This window comes from Bombyx mandarina, chromosome A1, assembly GCF_030267445.1.
Source record: "Bombyx mandarina strain Sakado chromosome A1, ASM3026744v2".
Classification (NCBI taxonomy): domain Eukaryota; kingdom Metazoa; phylum Arthropoda; class Insecta; order Lepidoptera; family Bombycidae; genus Bombyx; species Bombyx mandarina.
The window spans coordinates 2,030,745-2,045,066 of record NC_143234.1 but is presented as its reverse complement, the minus strand read 5'-3'; the positions used below and the strand labels follow the sequence as shown (position 1 = coordinate 2,045,066).

The following is a 14,322-nucleotide window of genomic DNA, read 5'->3' as shown; positions in this document are numbered from 1 at the left end:
TATTTAAATTAGATCTTCGACTCGCGAAGACCGATAAATGAACTTGATTACATTGTTTCAGAATCAAAGATACCTGACGGACCTCGCGGCCGAGGCTCGCCTGGATCCCAACAGCGAGGCCGCCGCCATCCTGGACTACTACCGGCACCAGCTCGACCTGTTCTCGAACATGTGCCTCAACAGACAATACCTGGCGCTGAATACGCTGTCTCCACAGCTTCACATCGACCTCATATTGTTGTGAGTGTGACAGAGGATATGCGAGAGACGGGAGATGAAACGTAACTAAGCGACAAGTGATCCTAAATATATAATAGCCTAAAAAAACTAACAAAATACGCTTTTATAGAAAATCCAACTAAAAAATAGAAAATTTTTTTTAGTAAATTTGAATTAAAAATAGTGTAAGAAAAAATAATTTTTTGTTGTAAAAAAAGCATGGTATCAGTAGTTATAAATATTTTATGAACAGATATGAGTAGAAGGGTTATTTTGATAATATCCTGAAAAGCAGCCCAGCGTACTTTGTTAGTTTTTTTTAAACTATTATTAATTTTTCAATTTTTAGTAGAATTTCCAATTTTATCAATATTTTTTTAAATATTGCGTTGTCATCGGTCCTTAATAAGTATACCAAATTTCGAGTTAATCCGACGTTTTGAAGGGGGCCAAAAAAATCATGTTCAAAGATTCCATTACAAACATACATACGTCTGAAGCTAATAAAAGCGTATTAAAAGGTGTCAATCAAAAATGAACCTTAAACACGGACATGCACAGGTGCATGTCGAACTCATCTCTGTCGTACGAGGTGCGCGCGTCGTTCTGCCGGCTGATGCTGCACCTGCACGCCGACCGCGACCCGCAGGAGCCGGTCACGCCCGTCAAGTACGCGCGCCTCTGGACCGAGGTCATCGACCGCATACACATCCACGAGTCAGTACACATGTTTACTATTTTAATTATCATTTTTGAAGTGATGAAGTACAACGTCTTTTTTGAAGAAGTGCAACTTCTTTAAGCGCGTTGAGAGTAAAATTTAAGTCGTGATACGACTAAAGAGAAAAGATAACAATTTTAATTATCATTTTTGAAGTGAAACTTCTTTGGGCGCGTTGAGAGTAAAATTTAATTCGCGAACATTCGTTATAACTATAAAGAAAAGATACAATTAATAAAAGCGAGAGTAAGAAAATAGACAGAGCGTCTCGCGAACCACTCGACCGTGGAGAGAGGGAAAGGATAAAGCGAGCTAGTTCGTTTCTCTTACACACTATTCACTATTACAAGAGAAATTTGATTTAAAGATGAAAAATGAAGAAAACCGCAATACACCGCAAAAGAAACTTCACTTCTTTCACGTGCACCATTTTTTTTTTCTTCGACGGGCTAACGACCTCACAGCCGTCGGGTCCAGTGGCCGCTGCCCGCCCCTGATGAAAATGTCAATTAATAAATGGTTATTTTTTTGATTAGAATTTATTTTTCTCCTACCTACGCCGAAAGTTCGGTTTTCGTCCCGCTCTACAGGGAAGAAAGTCTAACTTTTCCTCCCTGGGTACTGACAAGTGCGCATGCGCGTCAGTGTCTACGTCTGCTCTCACGCACCTAAAATTCTCCGCCATTGTTGTGCTCGGGTAATTTGCAATATTGTGTTTAGTGTAAAAGTGAAATAAATAAAAGGCAATAAAATTTAATAGTGAAGTCTTAAACAAAGCTGAGTTCATCAGACAGTTCGTATTCAATTAGTAGTAGTTTATTTAAAAATTAAAAAACAGTTAAATTGATTGTTTTTATGAGTACGGGGGCTTCGCCCCCCCTATCCCCGGCCAGGGCTTCGCCCCTGGACCCCGGCCCGGTACTCGACGAACTTTCGGCCTGGAAGGAGAAAAAATAGTATGTTCACCGCGGGAGAAAAGTTGGACATTTCCGCCCGCGTGTTTGCTACGCAATTTTACACGCGGGGGGAAATGTCCTACTTTTCTCCCTTGGTGCTCAATGTACTATAAAAATTTAAATTTCAGTTACCAATGCGTGAAGGGGGGCCCAGACGCGAACAGAGAGAAGGTAAAGGAACAATTCGCTCGAACGATACGTTTCGTCGAGAAGTACCTCTGCAACGTGGTCAGCAGAACCTGGTACTTCAGCGACCACGACCAGAACAAGTTGACCTTCGAAGTGGTCAAACTCGCCCGGGAACTCATTTACTTCGGATTTTACAGGTACATAATGAAACAGAATTAAACATATATCTCTCTCTTTCTCTCTTAATATAAAGCTGTAATCGTCACGTAACGGACGAGGTTGTTGAACCCTTGTCTGTTTATATGTGTATTGTAATGTTATATGTAGTTGACTTCAAGAAGAACATGGTTTTTGTTTATTAGGTATTTATTTTATTATTATCGTGTCAGAGATTGTTAGCGATATTTTTGTCTCCGAGAGCGTCACTAACACTCATTAGTCTGAACAAAATTCTTTAGTTAACTAGACAAAAATTTTTTTTGTTAAAGCTCTGATCCGGTGCTTAAAAGAGTCGGTGGTCCGTAGCAACAACACCACCGTCCGCCTTGGGACACTGGTGTGAAATTCTCTTATTAAATATTAAATATTTAACTATACTTGAGATTTTAGAACTTATATCTCAAGGTGGGTGGCGCATTTACGTCGTAGATGTCTATGAGCTCCAGTAACCACTTAACACCAGGTGGGCTGTGAGTTCGTCCATCCATCAAAGCAATAAAAAATAACAGTACACGTATTTTTTGTTCCGAAAATGATCTATGCTTTTCCTTTTATGAAGAAGCACATTGTGACAGATCCAGGATACATCGCGGGAGGGATGTGTTCACCAGTGCTCACTGCTGATGATTATCTATAGTGTAGTGACGTAAGCGCGCCGCTGGTGTCTAATCCTGGTACTTGAATGTTTCCGTTCAAAGCTTCAGCGACCTACTCCGTTTGACGAAGACCCTGCTCAGCATCCTGGACTGCGTCACCGCCATGGATCTCCTCAACGAGACCAACGCTCTGTCCGGGGAGGTCGAATGTGAGTAACATTCAAGTCGATGATCCGCCACTGAGTTAGAGCCGCCGTGGCATACTAGTTGTCGTCGTAGCCTAACGGATAAGGCGTCTGGTGCATTTGTATCTAGCGATGCACCGGTGTTCGAGTCCCGCAGGCGGGTACCAATTTTTCTAATGAAATACGTACTTGACAAATGTTCACGATTGACTTCCCCGGTGAAGGAATAACATCGTATAATAAAAATCAAACCCGCAAAATTATAATTTGCGTAATTACTGGCGGTAGTACCTCATGCGAGTCCGCACGGGTAGGTACCACCGCCCTGCCTATTTCTGCCGTGAAGCAGTAATGCGTTTCGGTTTGAAGGGTGGGGCAGCCTTTGTAACTATACTGAGACCTTACAACTTATATCTCAAGGTGTGTGGCGTGTTTCCGTTGTAAATGTCTATGGGCTCCAGTAACCACTTAACACCAGGTGGGCTGTGAGCTCGTCCACCCATCTAAGAAATAAAAAATAAAAAGTGTGTGTGTCCGCTCCGACGCACGACTGGAGTTTACTGGATATAAAAAATTAAACGAAACAATACGAGAAATAGTTCTATATTACGACAACACGATACACTACAGATTATTAACAAATTAACGAGACACAAAACAAACGACTAACAAATATATGAAAATACAATAATGAGAGAAACGCGCGATCAGTACGAGGCTTTGTGGCGGACTGCCGGCGCAGCAGCCCGGCGCGCATTTCGTGTGACATGCTAGTACGATTTTGGTCCCCATAATTTTCATACCCCGGGCCTATATATGTAAATCGATTCTAAAGGAGTAAACTCCAATAAATAAAAAAAAAACGATTTGGCTCAGCTAGTTTAGCGTGACACCATTCCTATTGCTACCTATTTCTACTGCTTAGATATATCTTACGTCCCGAGGTGGATGACTGTAGTCATGTTATGATGCCCAGTGACCGATTAATACAAGTTGAGCTATGAACTCTTCTACACAGCTACGAAACTCCCTCCCTAGTACAGACTGGGCTGAAAACTGGAGTGTCAGGTTGAGAATCTACGAAAGATTTTAAACGAGATTTGGGGGTAGGTAGTAATTTGTTTTTAAATGAAATCTATTATTACATTAAGGATTTTTTTGTTTACAAGCAACACAAGAGAAGGAGTCGCCACAGCGTAAGTATATCTGTCAAACGACTTGAAAGTGCGTCTTGTCGATATCTGGCAAGATGAGTTGTAAGAATTTCCATAAATAGAGGCTTATCTATGAGCATTAGTGAGCTGAATTCTGGTCTACCTAAGAAATTAATTTCGGGTCACCATGCTAGAACGGTTACTATTTCAAACTCTTACTACTAGACTGTTATCATGCCAGCTTTGATATTTATACGACTGTTAAATACTTCCATATAAATTGCTTTCTTTTGGAGAAAATTGAACTTTATGATAAATAATTTAAGGTGCATGTTGCATTGTACAATATTTGTTCCAGCCGAGGGCGGTGTACTCAGGAGCATAGGTGACATGGGAGCCGTTATGACTTCGATAACACTCGGATCTGTCGCTAGAAACGTAAGACCATTCATAATCGACCTTACTTCAATTCAAATGTCATTAAATCGGAGAGATTTTATAATAACTACTAATAATCTTAGTTTAATTTCCGAGTCTTTAGTTATTTCCTAAGCTGGTCTTTCCTGGTGTCTTACCTGATGACAGTGGTGGATTTACACTAGGGGCAGTGCCCAAGGCGGCAAAATTTTGAAAGGAAATTTTTTTTTAGGTTTATCGAGATTGCTCAATATAATTAATTAATTCTAATAATTAAAAAAAATATTTTTATTGATAATTCAAGAAATTTAGTTCATCCATTATTTGTGAGTTATAATTTTGGCACTTTTAGTAAAAATTAATAATCAAAATGATTTGATCAATTTATTTCCTTGGAGATTTAAAATATGTAATAATATTTTTTTTATTTTCTGTAATTAAAGAAATTTAATTAGTTTATTTTTTTATGTATTATAACTATGTATTATAACCCTTAGTCAAAATTTATAATTATTAGGAAAAAAACAAATATTTATTTATGTTTTTGGAATATGATGATTATGATAAAGTTCCTGCAATAAATTAGTTATTTTGATTTTGAAAAATAAAATATATAAACTATAAGTTTAGGTAAAATTCCGGTATTGGGGCGGATTTTTTTCCGGTGCCCAGGAGCGGCATTAAGTTTAAATCCGGTCCTGTCTGATGATATGGCATACGGTAGGTGTGGAGAGTCGCCTATATGCTACCCAAAATAAGAGGGAAAAACACTAGCTTTAGGACGTAGAATTAAAAAAAAAATTAGCTGCTCTTCGAACTTTAGAGTATAGTGTACTGTACGCAGTACATTTGTGACAATGACAGTGAAAAAAAAAAAATCAGTTCTACTGTTTGTTCAGCAAGTGGGAAGTACCGCGACCACCCCGGGAACGGGCACCGGGCTACAGAGAAGTGCCTCCGCCCTGATGCTGGCCAGGGAACATCCCCTAGTCATGGACACGAAGCTCAAGATCATTGAGATATTGCAGGTGAACGAGAACTCAACCCGTATACAGGGTGTGTCACACCACTAAACAAATTACATTATACTATTTATATTTTAACTAGCTTTAAACGGGGGCTTCGTCCGCGTGACCAAGGAATAGTGTTAAATAATTACAGATAATACCACAGTTTTTCTTGAGAATGAGTTACAATTCCTCAATAGATTCCCCTTTTCTTCCTCTTGCCCATATTCCACATTACATGAGGTCGACGCAGCGTGTCCTATTATCATGCACTGTTAAAAGGGCTACCTCAGAACTCTTGGCTCAAGATGTGTGACGCATTGACGTTGTAGGTGTTTAGGGCCTCCGATGACTACGCAATACCAGGTGGGCCGCGAGCTCATCCGAGTGGACTATCTAAGCAATAAGACATACTGCATAGTTATCTGACAATAGTTAAACGACCGACCACCTGCTTCACGTCAACCCTCCTTCGGTTCTATCTCCAGTAGATCCACAGCAAAGTGCCAGAGGAAGGAACCGTTTCTGTTCATACTTAGATAACTTAAATACTAACTAAAAAGATCTAGTAACGTCTAGAACGCTTGACAAGTACAACGCCATCTATTGTCAGATAGCGGAAACACACATCGAAAATACTCGACTTGTGGAGAATATTCTCGACAATTCTAGGGATGTCGTATCGACTATAAAAGCGTTGTAAAAATGGCACGCAATCAATTAATAATCGGAACTACTCGAAGCGAAACAGCGAACGGGTCACCTGAAGCGAAGCAGAATAAATGGATTAAGAATTTTAAAGTGTTCTAAGTCATAAATACAATTTTAAGTTATACTTTGGTAGAATATTTATTTATCCCGAACCCCAGTGCGTAACAATACTTTATGGCTTTACCTGAATGCTTTAATTACATGGTTATTGAAACCCCCAGTTCATCCTCGACGTAAGACTTGACTACCGCATCAGCTGTCTGCTGTCCATCTTCAAGAAGGAGTTCGAGCAGGCCGGGGATCAGCGCGCGGCCGACTCGCTGGGCCGGGCCGACGTGGAGGCCATAGGGCTGCAGGCCGAGGGCATCTTCAGCTGCCGGTCAGTTATCCATGGACGCAGCCAATTCATGCTGCCTTTAAGGCTTCGTCAAACAGAACGCGTACTTAGCGCTGCGTTTTAACGTCGCGCTCTTTACACTTCACACAAATTGTTTAGATGAGCCCAACGCTGTTTGACGCAACGTAACGCTAAATCATAGTGTTTTTCGATGGCAGTGTGAAAATTTAAAAGTATTAAGATGTCGAGTGATTCAGATGTGGCATTGTATAAACATGGGTATTTACTAACAAATTCTATCATTTTTTCTGGCATTATCCAGTATTCAATCGGACGCTAAAATAAAATTTGTAAAAAATTACAACACTTGACGTCAAAGCGTCCTAACGCCGCGACAGAGCGCTCTGTACTTATAGCGGTGACGCTCTGTTTGACAGTACATTACTATGATAGTACAACACATCTCGGCGCGCGCTAAGTACGCGTTCTGTTTGGCGAAGCCTTTAATTCTTGGGAATAAGGTCGAGAATACTTTCTGACGTAGATTACGAAAGCTACACACAAGTTTGGCGCTAAACACGTAGTGAACCAAGTCGTTTTTTATATGAAGCTTCTTTTTTTTCATTTTATCGATCCTGTCTGATGGAAGTACGTGTCGTAATGTAGTCATAGCCTAAATGTTTCAACGTTTATTTTTGTGTGACAAAGCGCTTATTATCTATCACCTTCTATATGTCTTGTACTCTTAAGTAGATATAGTAAATAAGAAATGAAATGGACAAAATTCACAAAAAATGCGTCATGACCTATCATGTACTACAGCCCTACCTGTTTCTGCCAAGAAGAAATTGGCGGTTCCGGTTAGTTGGAAGACTCCGGAAGAATGCAACAGCACTTAAACAAATCAATATGGAATTCAACCTCATGTTTCAAGGATTCCAGTAACCGCTTAATAACAGATGGACCATTAACTCGTCGGCGTACATGAAAAATTAACAAAGTCTTACTTAATTTTAGTAACCGATTCTTTGTATCTTCACTTTTCTTATCTGAAGCTTGCTATGAATCCTGTTTACACGCATACACTGTCTCTAAGTGTAAGCAGGACGACAATAAAGTTTCTTTGTTAGTAATAGACATTCTATTTTCTACACACTTTCCTATATAGTCTTGTAGATGGGTACTAAAGCATGACTATGTCGGTGTTTGGGAAAATAATTTTAACTGCAGTTATGTGATTTTATTCATCATGGTGTAGGGAAGGTTTTTACTGGTGGTAGGACCTCTTGTGAATCCGCGCGGGTAGGTACCACCACCCCGCCTATTTCTGCCGTGAAGCAGTAATGCGTTTCGGTTTGAAGGGTAGGGCGGCCGTTGTAACTATACTGAGACCTTAGAACTTATATCTCAAGGTGGGTGGCGCATTTACGTTGTAGGTGTATATGGGCTCCAGTAACTACTTAACATCAGGTGGGCTGTGAGCTCGTCCTCCCATCTAAGCAATAAAAAAAGGGAAATTTAAAGGTACGATGATGTAGTGTATTGCGAACGCGCGGATATCCGTTACGCCCATTTGTGCCGTCATGACGTTTTCAAATATATTGAAGTCACTATTTATCGACTTGACTAAAAATGCAATCTGCAAAACAAAAACAAACTTAAATAATGAACAAAATCACAGCACTGCTGTAATTGAGGGGAACTTTAACAGACTTTTGTAAATTAATTTCATAAAAACATTTCAGAGCTGTACAAACTGTGCCAGAGAGCTGCCTTCCAAAAAATGTAGATTTGTTAGTAAGATAATAAAAGTATTGCACGATAACATCTATCGCTTCGTATAACGCATACTGACTCGCATGTACCTAGCTTTGCACCGCCTCCACACGTCTCAAGGAGTCAACACTGACCGCCTAACAGGCGATGGCTGTGTGACGTTGGTTTGAAAATATATTAAATGGTGAATGGTGAATACATGGCAAAATAATGGAAAAAAATCCAAAAATTTGGACAATTCAGATAAAAATAGACTCTATTTTAACTTCAGTACGAAATGCTGCATGGTTTTAAATAGCCTATAGTGTTCGCTCAATTATTTAAATTCGACCTTATGGTGATAACTTACTACTAACTAACTACTACTTAACTATGGTGATATCAGTGATAACTTAAAAAAAAGTTTAATTTCACGTCTTAAATTTTATCTTTTGTTCCATTATTTAAAGGTGGAAAACAAATGATATGTTTAAAAAAAGGCGTTGATATTACTTGGCTGCTGATCAAATGAGATATAACACCAAACTTTAATATGGTTACTATATTAAAGATCACTTAACAAAAAGGCAAATCTATTTTATTTTAAACACAGGAAAAAATCTAAAAGCTAGAAAGTTCTGTTTTTGAGAAAGTAGGTAGCTTTCAAAAAATTATGTCCATAAAGCAGTCACAGATGGGAAAATAATATTTATACTTAAATTAACCGATTTCTGTTTCAAATATTTTCAGCACTAACCTATCTATTTGAACTGGATAAAGCAATCCTATACTGCTCCGCTTTTTTGCCGTTTCGGGTGAATACTGAATCCGATTTAAAACTAACCAATCCTTACCCTAATACCAAAATAAACCCCCCTTTGAAAATAACATTGAAAAGACAGTGATGTGAATGTGATGATTTATATCCCTTAATCCTGGTTTTTAAAGAGTAATCTATATCAAACTAATTCCGAGTTGACCCCAATCAACGATTTCTTATCTTTTCAGTGTATATTAACAGCTTAACCCTCCATTGTTCTTCTGCGTAAAGGGATTGAAATTAAAATGTGTAACTGAAACTCCAGGGACGGCTTAGACCTAGACGAATGCGGGGGACGCATGGTCTTACGCGTCCTCCTGCAGCTGTGCTCGCAGGGAGCCTCGGCGGCGCTCGTCTCCGGAGCCCTAGCGCTCCTGTTCCGACACTTCAGCCAAAGGCAGGAGGTTTTAGCTGCCTTCAAACAGGTTTGTTACACCTTGACAATGTAGCTTAAATCTAAGCATTGTACTCGTTTTGTGCTAGAATAGTTGCTTTAAACTTTGTATTTAAAGAGTTAAATAAGTTATACCAGCGATTAACTCTTGATCTAATCGAAGTACATTAGCGTGACTTGTAGGTCTACCTAGGAAATATCTGTTCCTATCTTGTTTATCACATATTGTTCCAGAATAGAACAATAAGTAATCTGTAAAGTTAATCTGTGAATTAAAAAAAGGGTTGTGTGGTTTTATGAAATCACGGTAAAAGTGAAACTTTTTTCACATTATAGACATTTAACTCTGACAAACAACATTTACATTAAACACTGACAAAAACAAACAAAATAGCGCGGAGCACTGGCTCAAATGAGTAATAGTCTATACACTACACGGTCAGCTGCTGCGAACTATAGGCGCCGCCATATTGGCCTTGGTTGCTCTGACGAGCGCCTTTCACTTTATCCCCACTCCGTGGCCGACCGTCACGCGACATGCAACACACAGACGAAAAAGTTTGAGACGATGTAATAAGGCTGCTGCGTGTTTCAGGTCCAGCTCCTGGTATCGGACGCTGATGTGGAATCGTACAAACAGATCAAAGCTGACTTGGACTTACTGCGGCAGAGCGTTGAGAAGTCCGAGCTCTGGGTCTTTAATAAGGGACGAGCTGTCTTACTCGATGAACTTGCCGGTGTGTGCCGCGCTTATGTTACCTTCTGTATGTGCTGGTGCGGAAGTGCGTGCGTGCGTGCGGGCGTGCGTGCATACGTCTGTGAAAATTGTATTTTAGGAAATGTTCGAAGCTTCAAACCAGAAAACATTAAAACAATGAAAATAAATGAGACGATTGTATCAATACGTTTATTCTAAAATTATAAAAACTATTCAGTTTATTTGTAAAATAATGAAACCGGTCGTGAATAGCATTTAGTAAAATTTAGATTGTGGTGTAATTTCCATAATAAATATTTCATACAAACCATGATTTCTGACCAAAATCAGCCCAATTGTTAGAGGCGTTCTCAAGCAATCCGCCATCGCACAAATGCCAATTGATTTTTGCATAAATATACTTTTAACTACTTCACGCGGGCATACAAATATTGATATCCTTTTTTTTATTGCCTTTGTAGGCAGACGAGCATAAGGCCCACCTGACGGTAAGTGGTCACCGTCGCTCATGGACGTCAGCAATGCCAGGGGCAGAGCCAAGCCGCTGCCTACCATAAATCCTTATTCGCCCCGACATTCCAGAAGCTAATATGTACGAAATGTTATTTTACTCATTTATTAAATTTTGTTGTTGACGTTCAATAACGTAATAGCCTAAGTGGCACTTTCAGTTACATCGCTGGCTGGCTGGCTGGCTATAGTAGAATTATTTTGTCCGTGCAGTTTGGGTCATAAAAAATCGGAGCGGTGAAGCGAATATTTCGCTCTCTCTTCCACTCACGAGCCTTATGGACGGGCATAGTGATGCGCATTATTGTTGTCGATAAGCGTTATCGATAGTGTATTTAGTTTTGTAATTTTGTGGGTTAGTGATAAAAATGAAAGAAAAAAATCACAAAATCACTAATCGAACACTTACACCACATATCGCCGCAGCAAGTTAACGAGAACGGCAGAAATTAACACTTTGTAACTTTTCGGGATCTATTCTTATTTTAGTGAAATTTTTTAACACATTGTTGATAACAACACGTGCAAATATTATTTTGAACAAATTCTGCCATTTTGATACAAAACAAAGGAGTAGCCATTGTGTCACTAAAGAAATTCAGAGAACGAATGCATAAAAACATATTTCTCTTCGACATAATGTAATTGCAGGTAAGTACAAATTACTCATAACATGACAATGTCTCACCACCCTCCGAATATCCCCCACCACCGTGAACCTGCCTTTGATGACTCATTTGTCTTTATCGATAATGGCGTTGCGCCCGCGCAACATGCTCACCGCCATAGCTGGGCTATGTTTTATGACCCAAACTGCACGGACAAAATAATTCAACTATAGGTTGGTTGACGACTGCTATGCTACAGATGCGTTGAGCGTGTGACAACAAGGTTGCGTGCGCGCAGGTCCGTCGGGCGCGGTGGGGCCGGGCGGGGCGGTGCTCGAGCGTAACGCGTCGCTCGACAACGTTCTGGACACTTCGAGAACAGCCAAACACGACCACAACGAATATAAGAAGATTAAAGAGGCGAGTCGCTTTCAGATATCGAGTCGGAAACGAAATTATTAATTTTAATCTCACTTCTGCGTTATTTTGTAAAACTCAACTTTATTTACTAATAAAGGATTCAAATTCAGTATTTCTAACAAAAATTAACATTACTTCAGTACGCCGCGTAGGGCACCGGTGACCTACACGGCAGCCAGTGCGTTAAATTAAAGTAATTGTTCACCCGAAATCTTTACTGGTGTGGGTGCACCCTCCCTATTGGACAACTATGGAAACAGGTACTGAGACTTGAAGGATACCCTACTTAGTATTCTTAGAATTTGATTAATTCGCCACGCGGTAAGGTCAGACAATTACACAGCTTTGTTTTATGTTAACGCGTTAACGCGAAATTTGACACAGTTTTGTAACAAAAATGTAAAAAAAACCTTGCGTTTATGCAGATCCTACAGCGCATGATCAAGTACTGCACGCACGGCAACAGCGGCGCCGGCGACTGCGGCCGCCCGCGCCGCCACGAGCAGCGCCTGCTGCGCAACATCGGCGTGCACAACATCGTGCTGGACTTGCTGCAGGTCGGTCGCGCGCGGTACACACCACTGCGCTTAGTGCGAGCTTTTTAACGTTCTCCATAGCGTAAAAGTTAACTGGCGGTAGGAGCTCTTGTGAGTCCGCACGGGTAGGTACCACCACCCTTCCTGTTTCTGCCGTGAAGCAGTAATGCGTTTCCGTTTGAAAGGTGGGACAGCCGTTGTAACTATACTGAGGCCTTAAAACTTATATCTCGAGATGGGTGGCGCATTTATGTTGTAGATGTCTATAGGCTCCGGTAACCACGTAACATCAGGTGGGCTGTAACATCGTCCACCATCTAAGCCATTAAAAAAAAAACAATTTGTGGGGAGTTCCAACTCCATACAAATTTGAGTTAACTTTTACGCTATCGAGAACGTTAAAAAATTCGGACTAAGCACACAAAAAACCTCTTTCAATAATGGAACTTTTATCAAAGGGTAATGAGGTTATCTGTTGTCGCAAATCGAGGTTTGAGGTGAAAGCCTACAAAATCGCCACCAATTAAACTCAACAACAAGTCTTTCCGAACCCAGGTGCCGCACGACGAGGACGACGCAGCAATGGATGAGCTGCTGTCGCTAGCTCACGAGTTCCTCCAGCACTTCTGCCACGGAAACCAGCAGAACCAGACGATCCTCCACAAACATCTCGACTTGTTCCTCAACGCGGGAGTAAGTATGTCACCGTCGCGGCACAGATCTATCAACAATAATAGTACAGTAAATATTGGTGTTGCTGTATTTTTTCCGTTATTTATTTATAAAAAATAAATAATATTATTATAAATTATTATTATAAATAATATTTATAAAAAATAAATAATAGTATAAAAAAACTAAAAATTACGTTTTTTTTTTTGTGTATCTCAGGAATGTGGACAAGATTCACAAAAAAAATATTTTATAATAATTATGGACGACAATATTGATAATAGTATTACGCTTTTTTTTACAATAAAATCATTTTTTCTTATACTATTTTTAATTCAAATTTATTAATTTTTTATTTTCTATTTTTAGTTGGATTTTCTATAAAAGCGTATTCTTTTTAGTTTTTTTAAATTATTATTTATTTTTCATTTTTTAGTTGAATTTAATTTTTTTCAATATAATTTTTTTATATTAAATTGTCATCGGTCCTTAATAAGTATGCCAAATTTCGAGCTAATCCGACGTTTTGAAGGTGGTCAAAATCATGTTCAAAGATTCCGTTACATATTAACATACATACGTCTGGAGCTAATGACAGCGTATTGAAAAAGTATCCTTGTTATGTTAGCTAAAAAGGCAGGGAACCGTGCGGTTCATAGCTGTTATCGTGGGATATGGCACCGCTGCGTCATTGTCATTGTCAATGTGTGGTGGACCCAGATCCGAGAGGCGCAGACGGTCTGCGCGATCTTCAAGGACAACGCGTCGCTGTGCGGGCACGAGGGCAACGAGAAGGTGGTGGCGCACTTCGTGCACTGCGTGGAGTCCCGCGGCAGGAAGCCCGACTACCTGCGCTTCCTGCAGACCATCGTCCACGCCGACAAGCAGTACATACGGAAGAGCCAGGACTTGGTCATGCAAGAGGTGTGCAACACAACTCTTACTTAATTAATTTGATCGACTCCTTAAAGGGACCTCGTTCTGCATAGAACTAGAAATATAATTTTTGAAATTCTTAGATAATAGTTTTATTATATAAATTGAATTAAGTTTTTTCTGTTAATGTGAAAATATCTGCTATTATTTATTATCATTTTGGATATATAGTGTATATGATTTGCTTTTTTTATGTAATACAAACAAATACGCACAATTAAATATGTACTTGCTTTAGGTAGCACTATTTGTTACTCACGGCTATGCTCGTGTGGTTACAGAAAATTGTCGGTATAGTGTCC

General features: G+C 39.7%; 1 protein-coding gene across 11 annotated transcripts in view; it reads left to right on the top strand.

Annotated features, from left to right (window-relative positions):
- Nucleotides 1–14,322, top strand: part of Itpr (Inositol 1,4,5,-trisphosphate receptor) — a 113,560-nt gene that overhangs the window by 57,991 nt on the left and 41,247 nt on the right. For 6 of the 11 annotated variants that reach the window (XM_089739944.1, XM_089739943.1, XM_089739940.1 and 3 more), the window contains 15 exons: nucleotides 62–240; nucleotides 781–936; nucleotides 2,025–2,222; nucleotides 2,943–3,049; nucleotides 4,195–4,221; nucleotides 4,538–4,617; nucleotides 5,496–5,624; nucleotides 6,536–6,693; nucleotides 8,397–8,444; nucleotides 9,492–9,651; nucleotides 10,216–10,357; nucleotides 11,755–11,876; nucleotides 12,302–12,433; nucleotides 12,968–13,105; nucleotides 13,805–14,008. In XM_089739944.1, the coding sequence (XP_089596070.1) occupies nucleotides 62–240; nucleotides 781–936; nucleotides 2,025–2,222; nucleotides 2,943–3,049; nucleotides 4,195–4,221; nucleotides 4,538–4,617; nucleotides 5,496–5,624; nucleotides 6,536–6,693; nucleotides 8,397–8,444; nucleotides 9,492–9,651; nucleotides 10,216–10,357; nucleotides 11,755–11,876; nucleotides 12,302–12,433; nucleotides 12,968–13,105; nucleotides 13,805–14,008 (1,980 nt within the window). The remainder of the gene's footprint in view (nucleotides 1–61; nucleotides 241–780; nucleotides 937–2,024; nucleotides 2,223–2,942; nucleotides 3,050–4,194; nucleotides 4,222–4,537; nucleotides 4,618–5,495; nucleotides 5,625–6,535; nucleotides 6,694–8,396; nucleotides 8,445–9,491; nucleotides 9,652–10,215; nucleotides 10,358–11,754; nucleotides 11,877–12,301; nucleotides 12,434–12,967; nucleotides 13,106–13,804; nucleotides 14,009–14,322) is intronic. The other 5 variants (XM_089739946.1, XM_089739942.1, XM_089739949.1 and 2 more) reach the window with 3 other exon arrangements.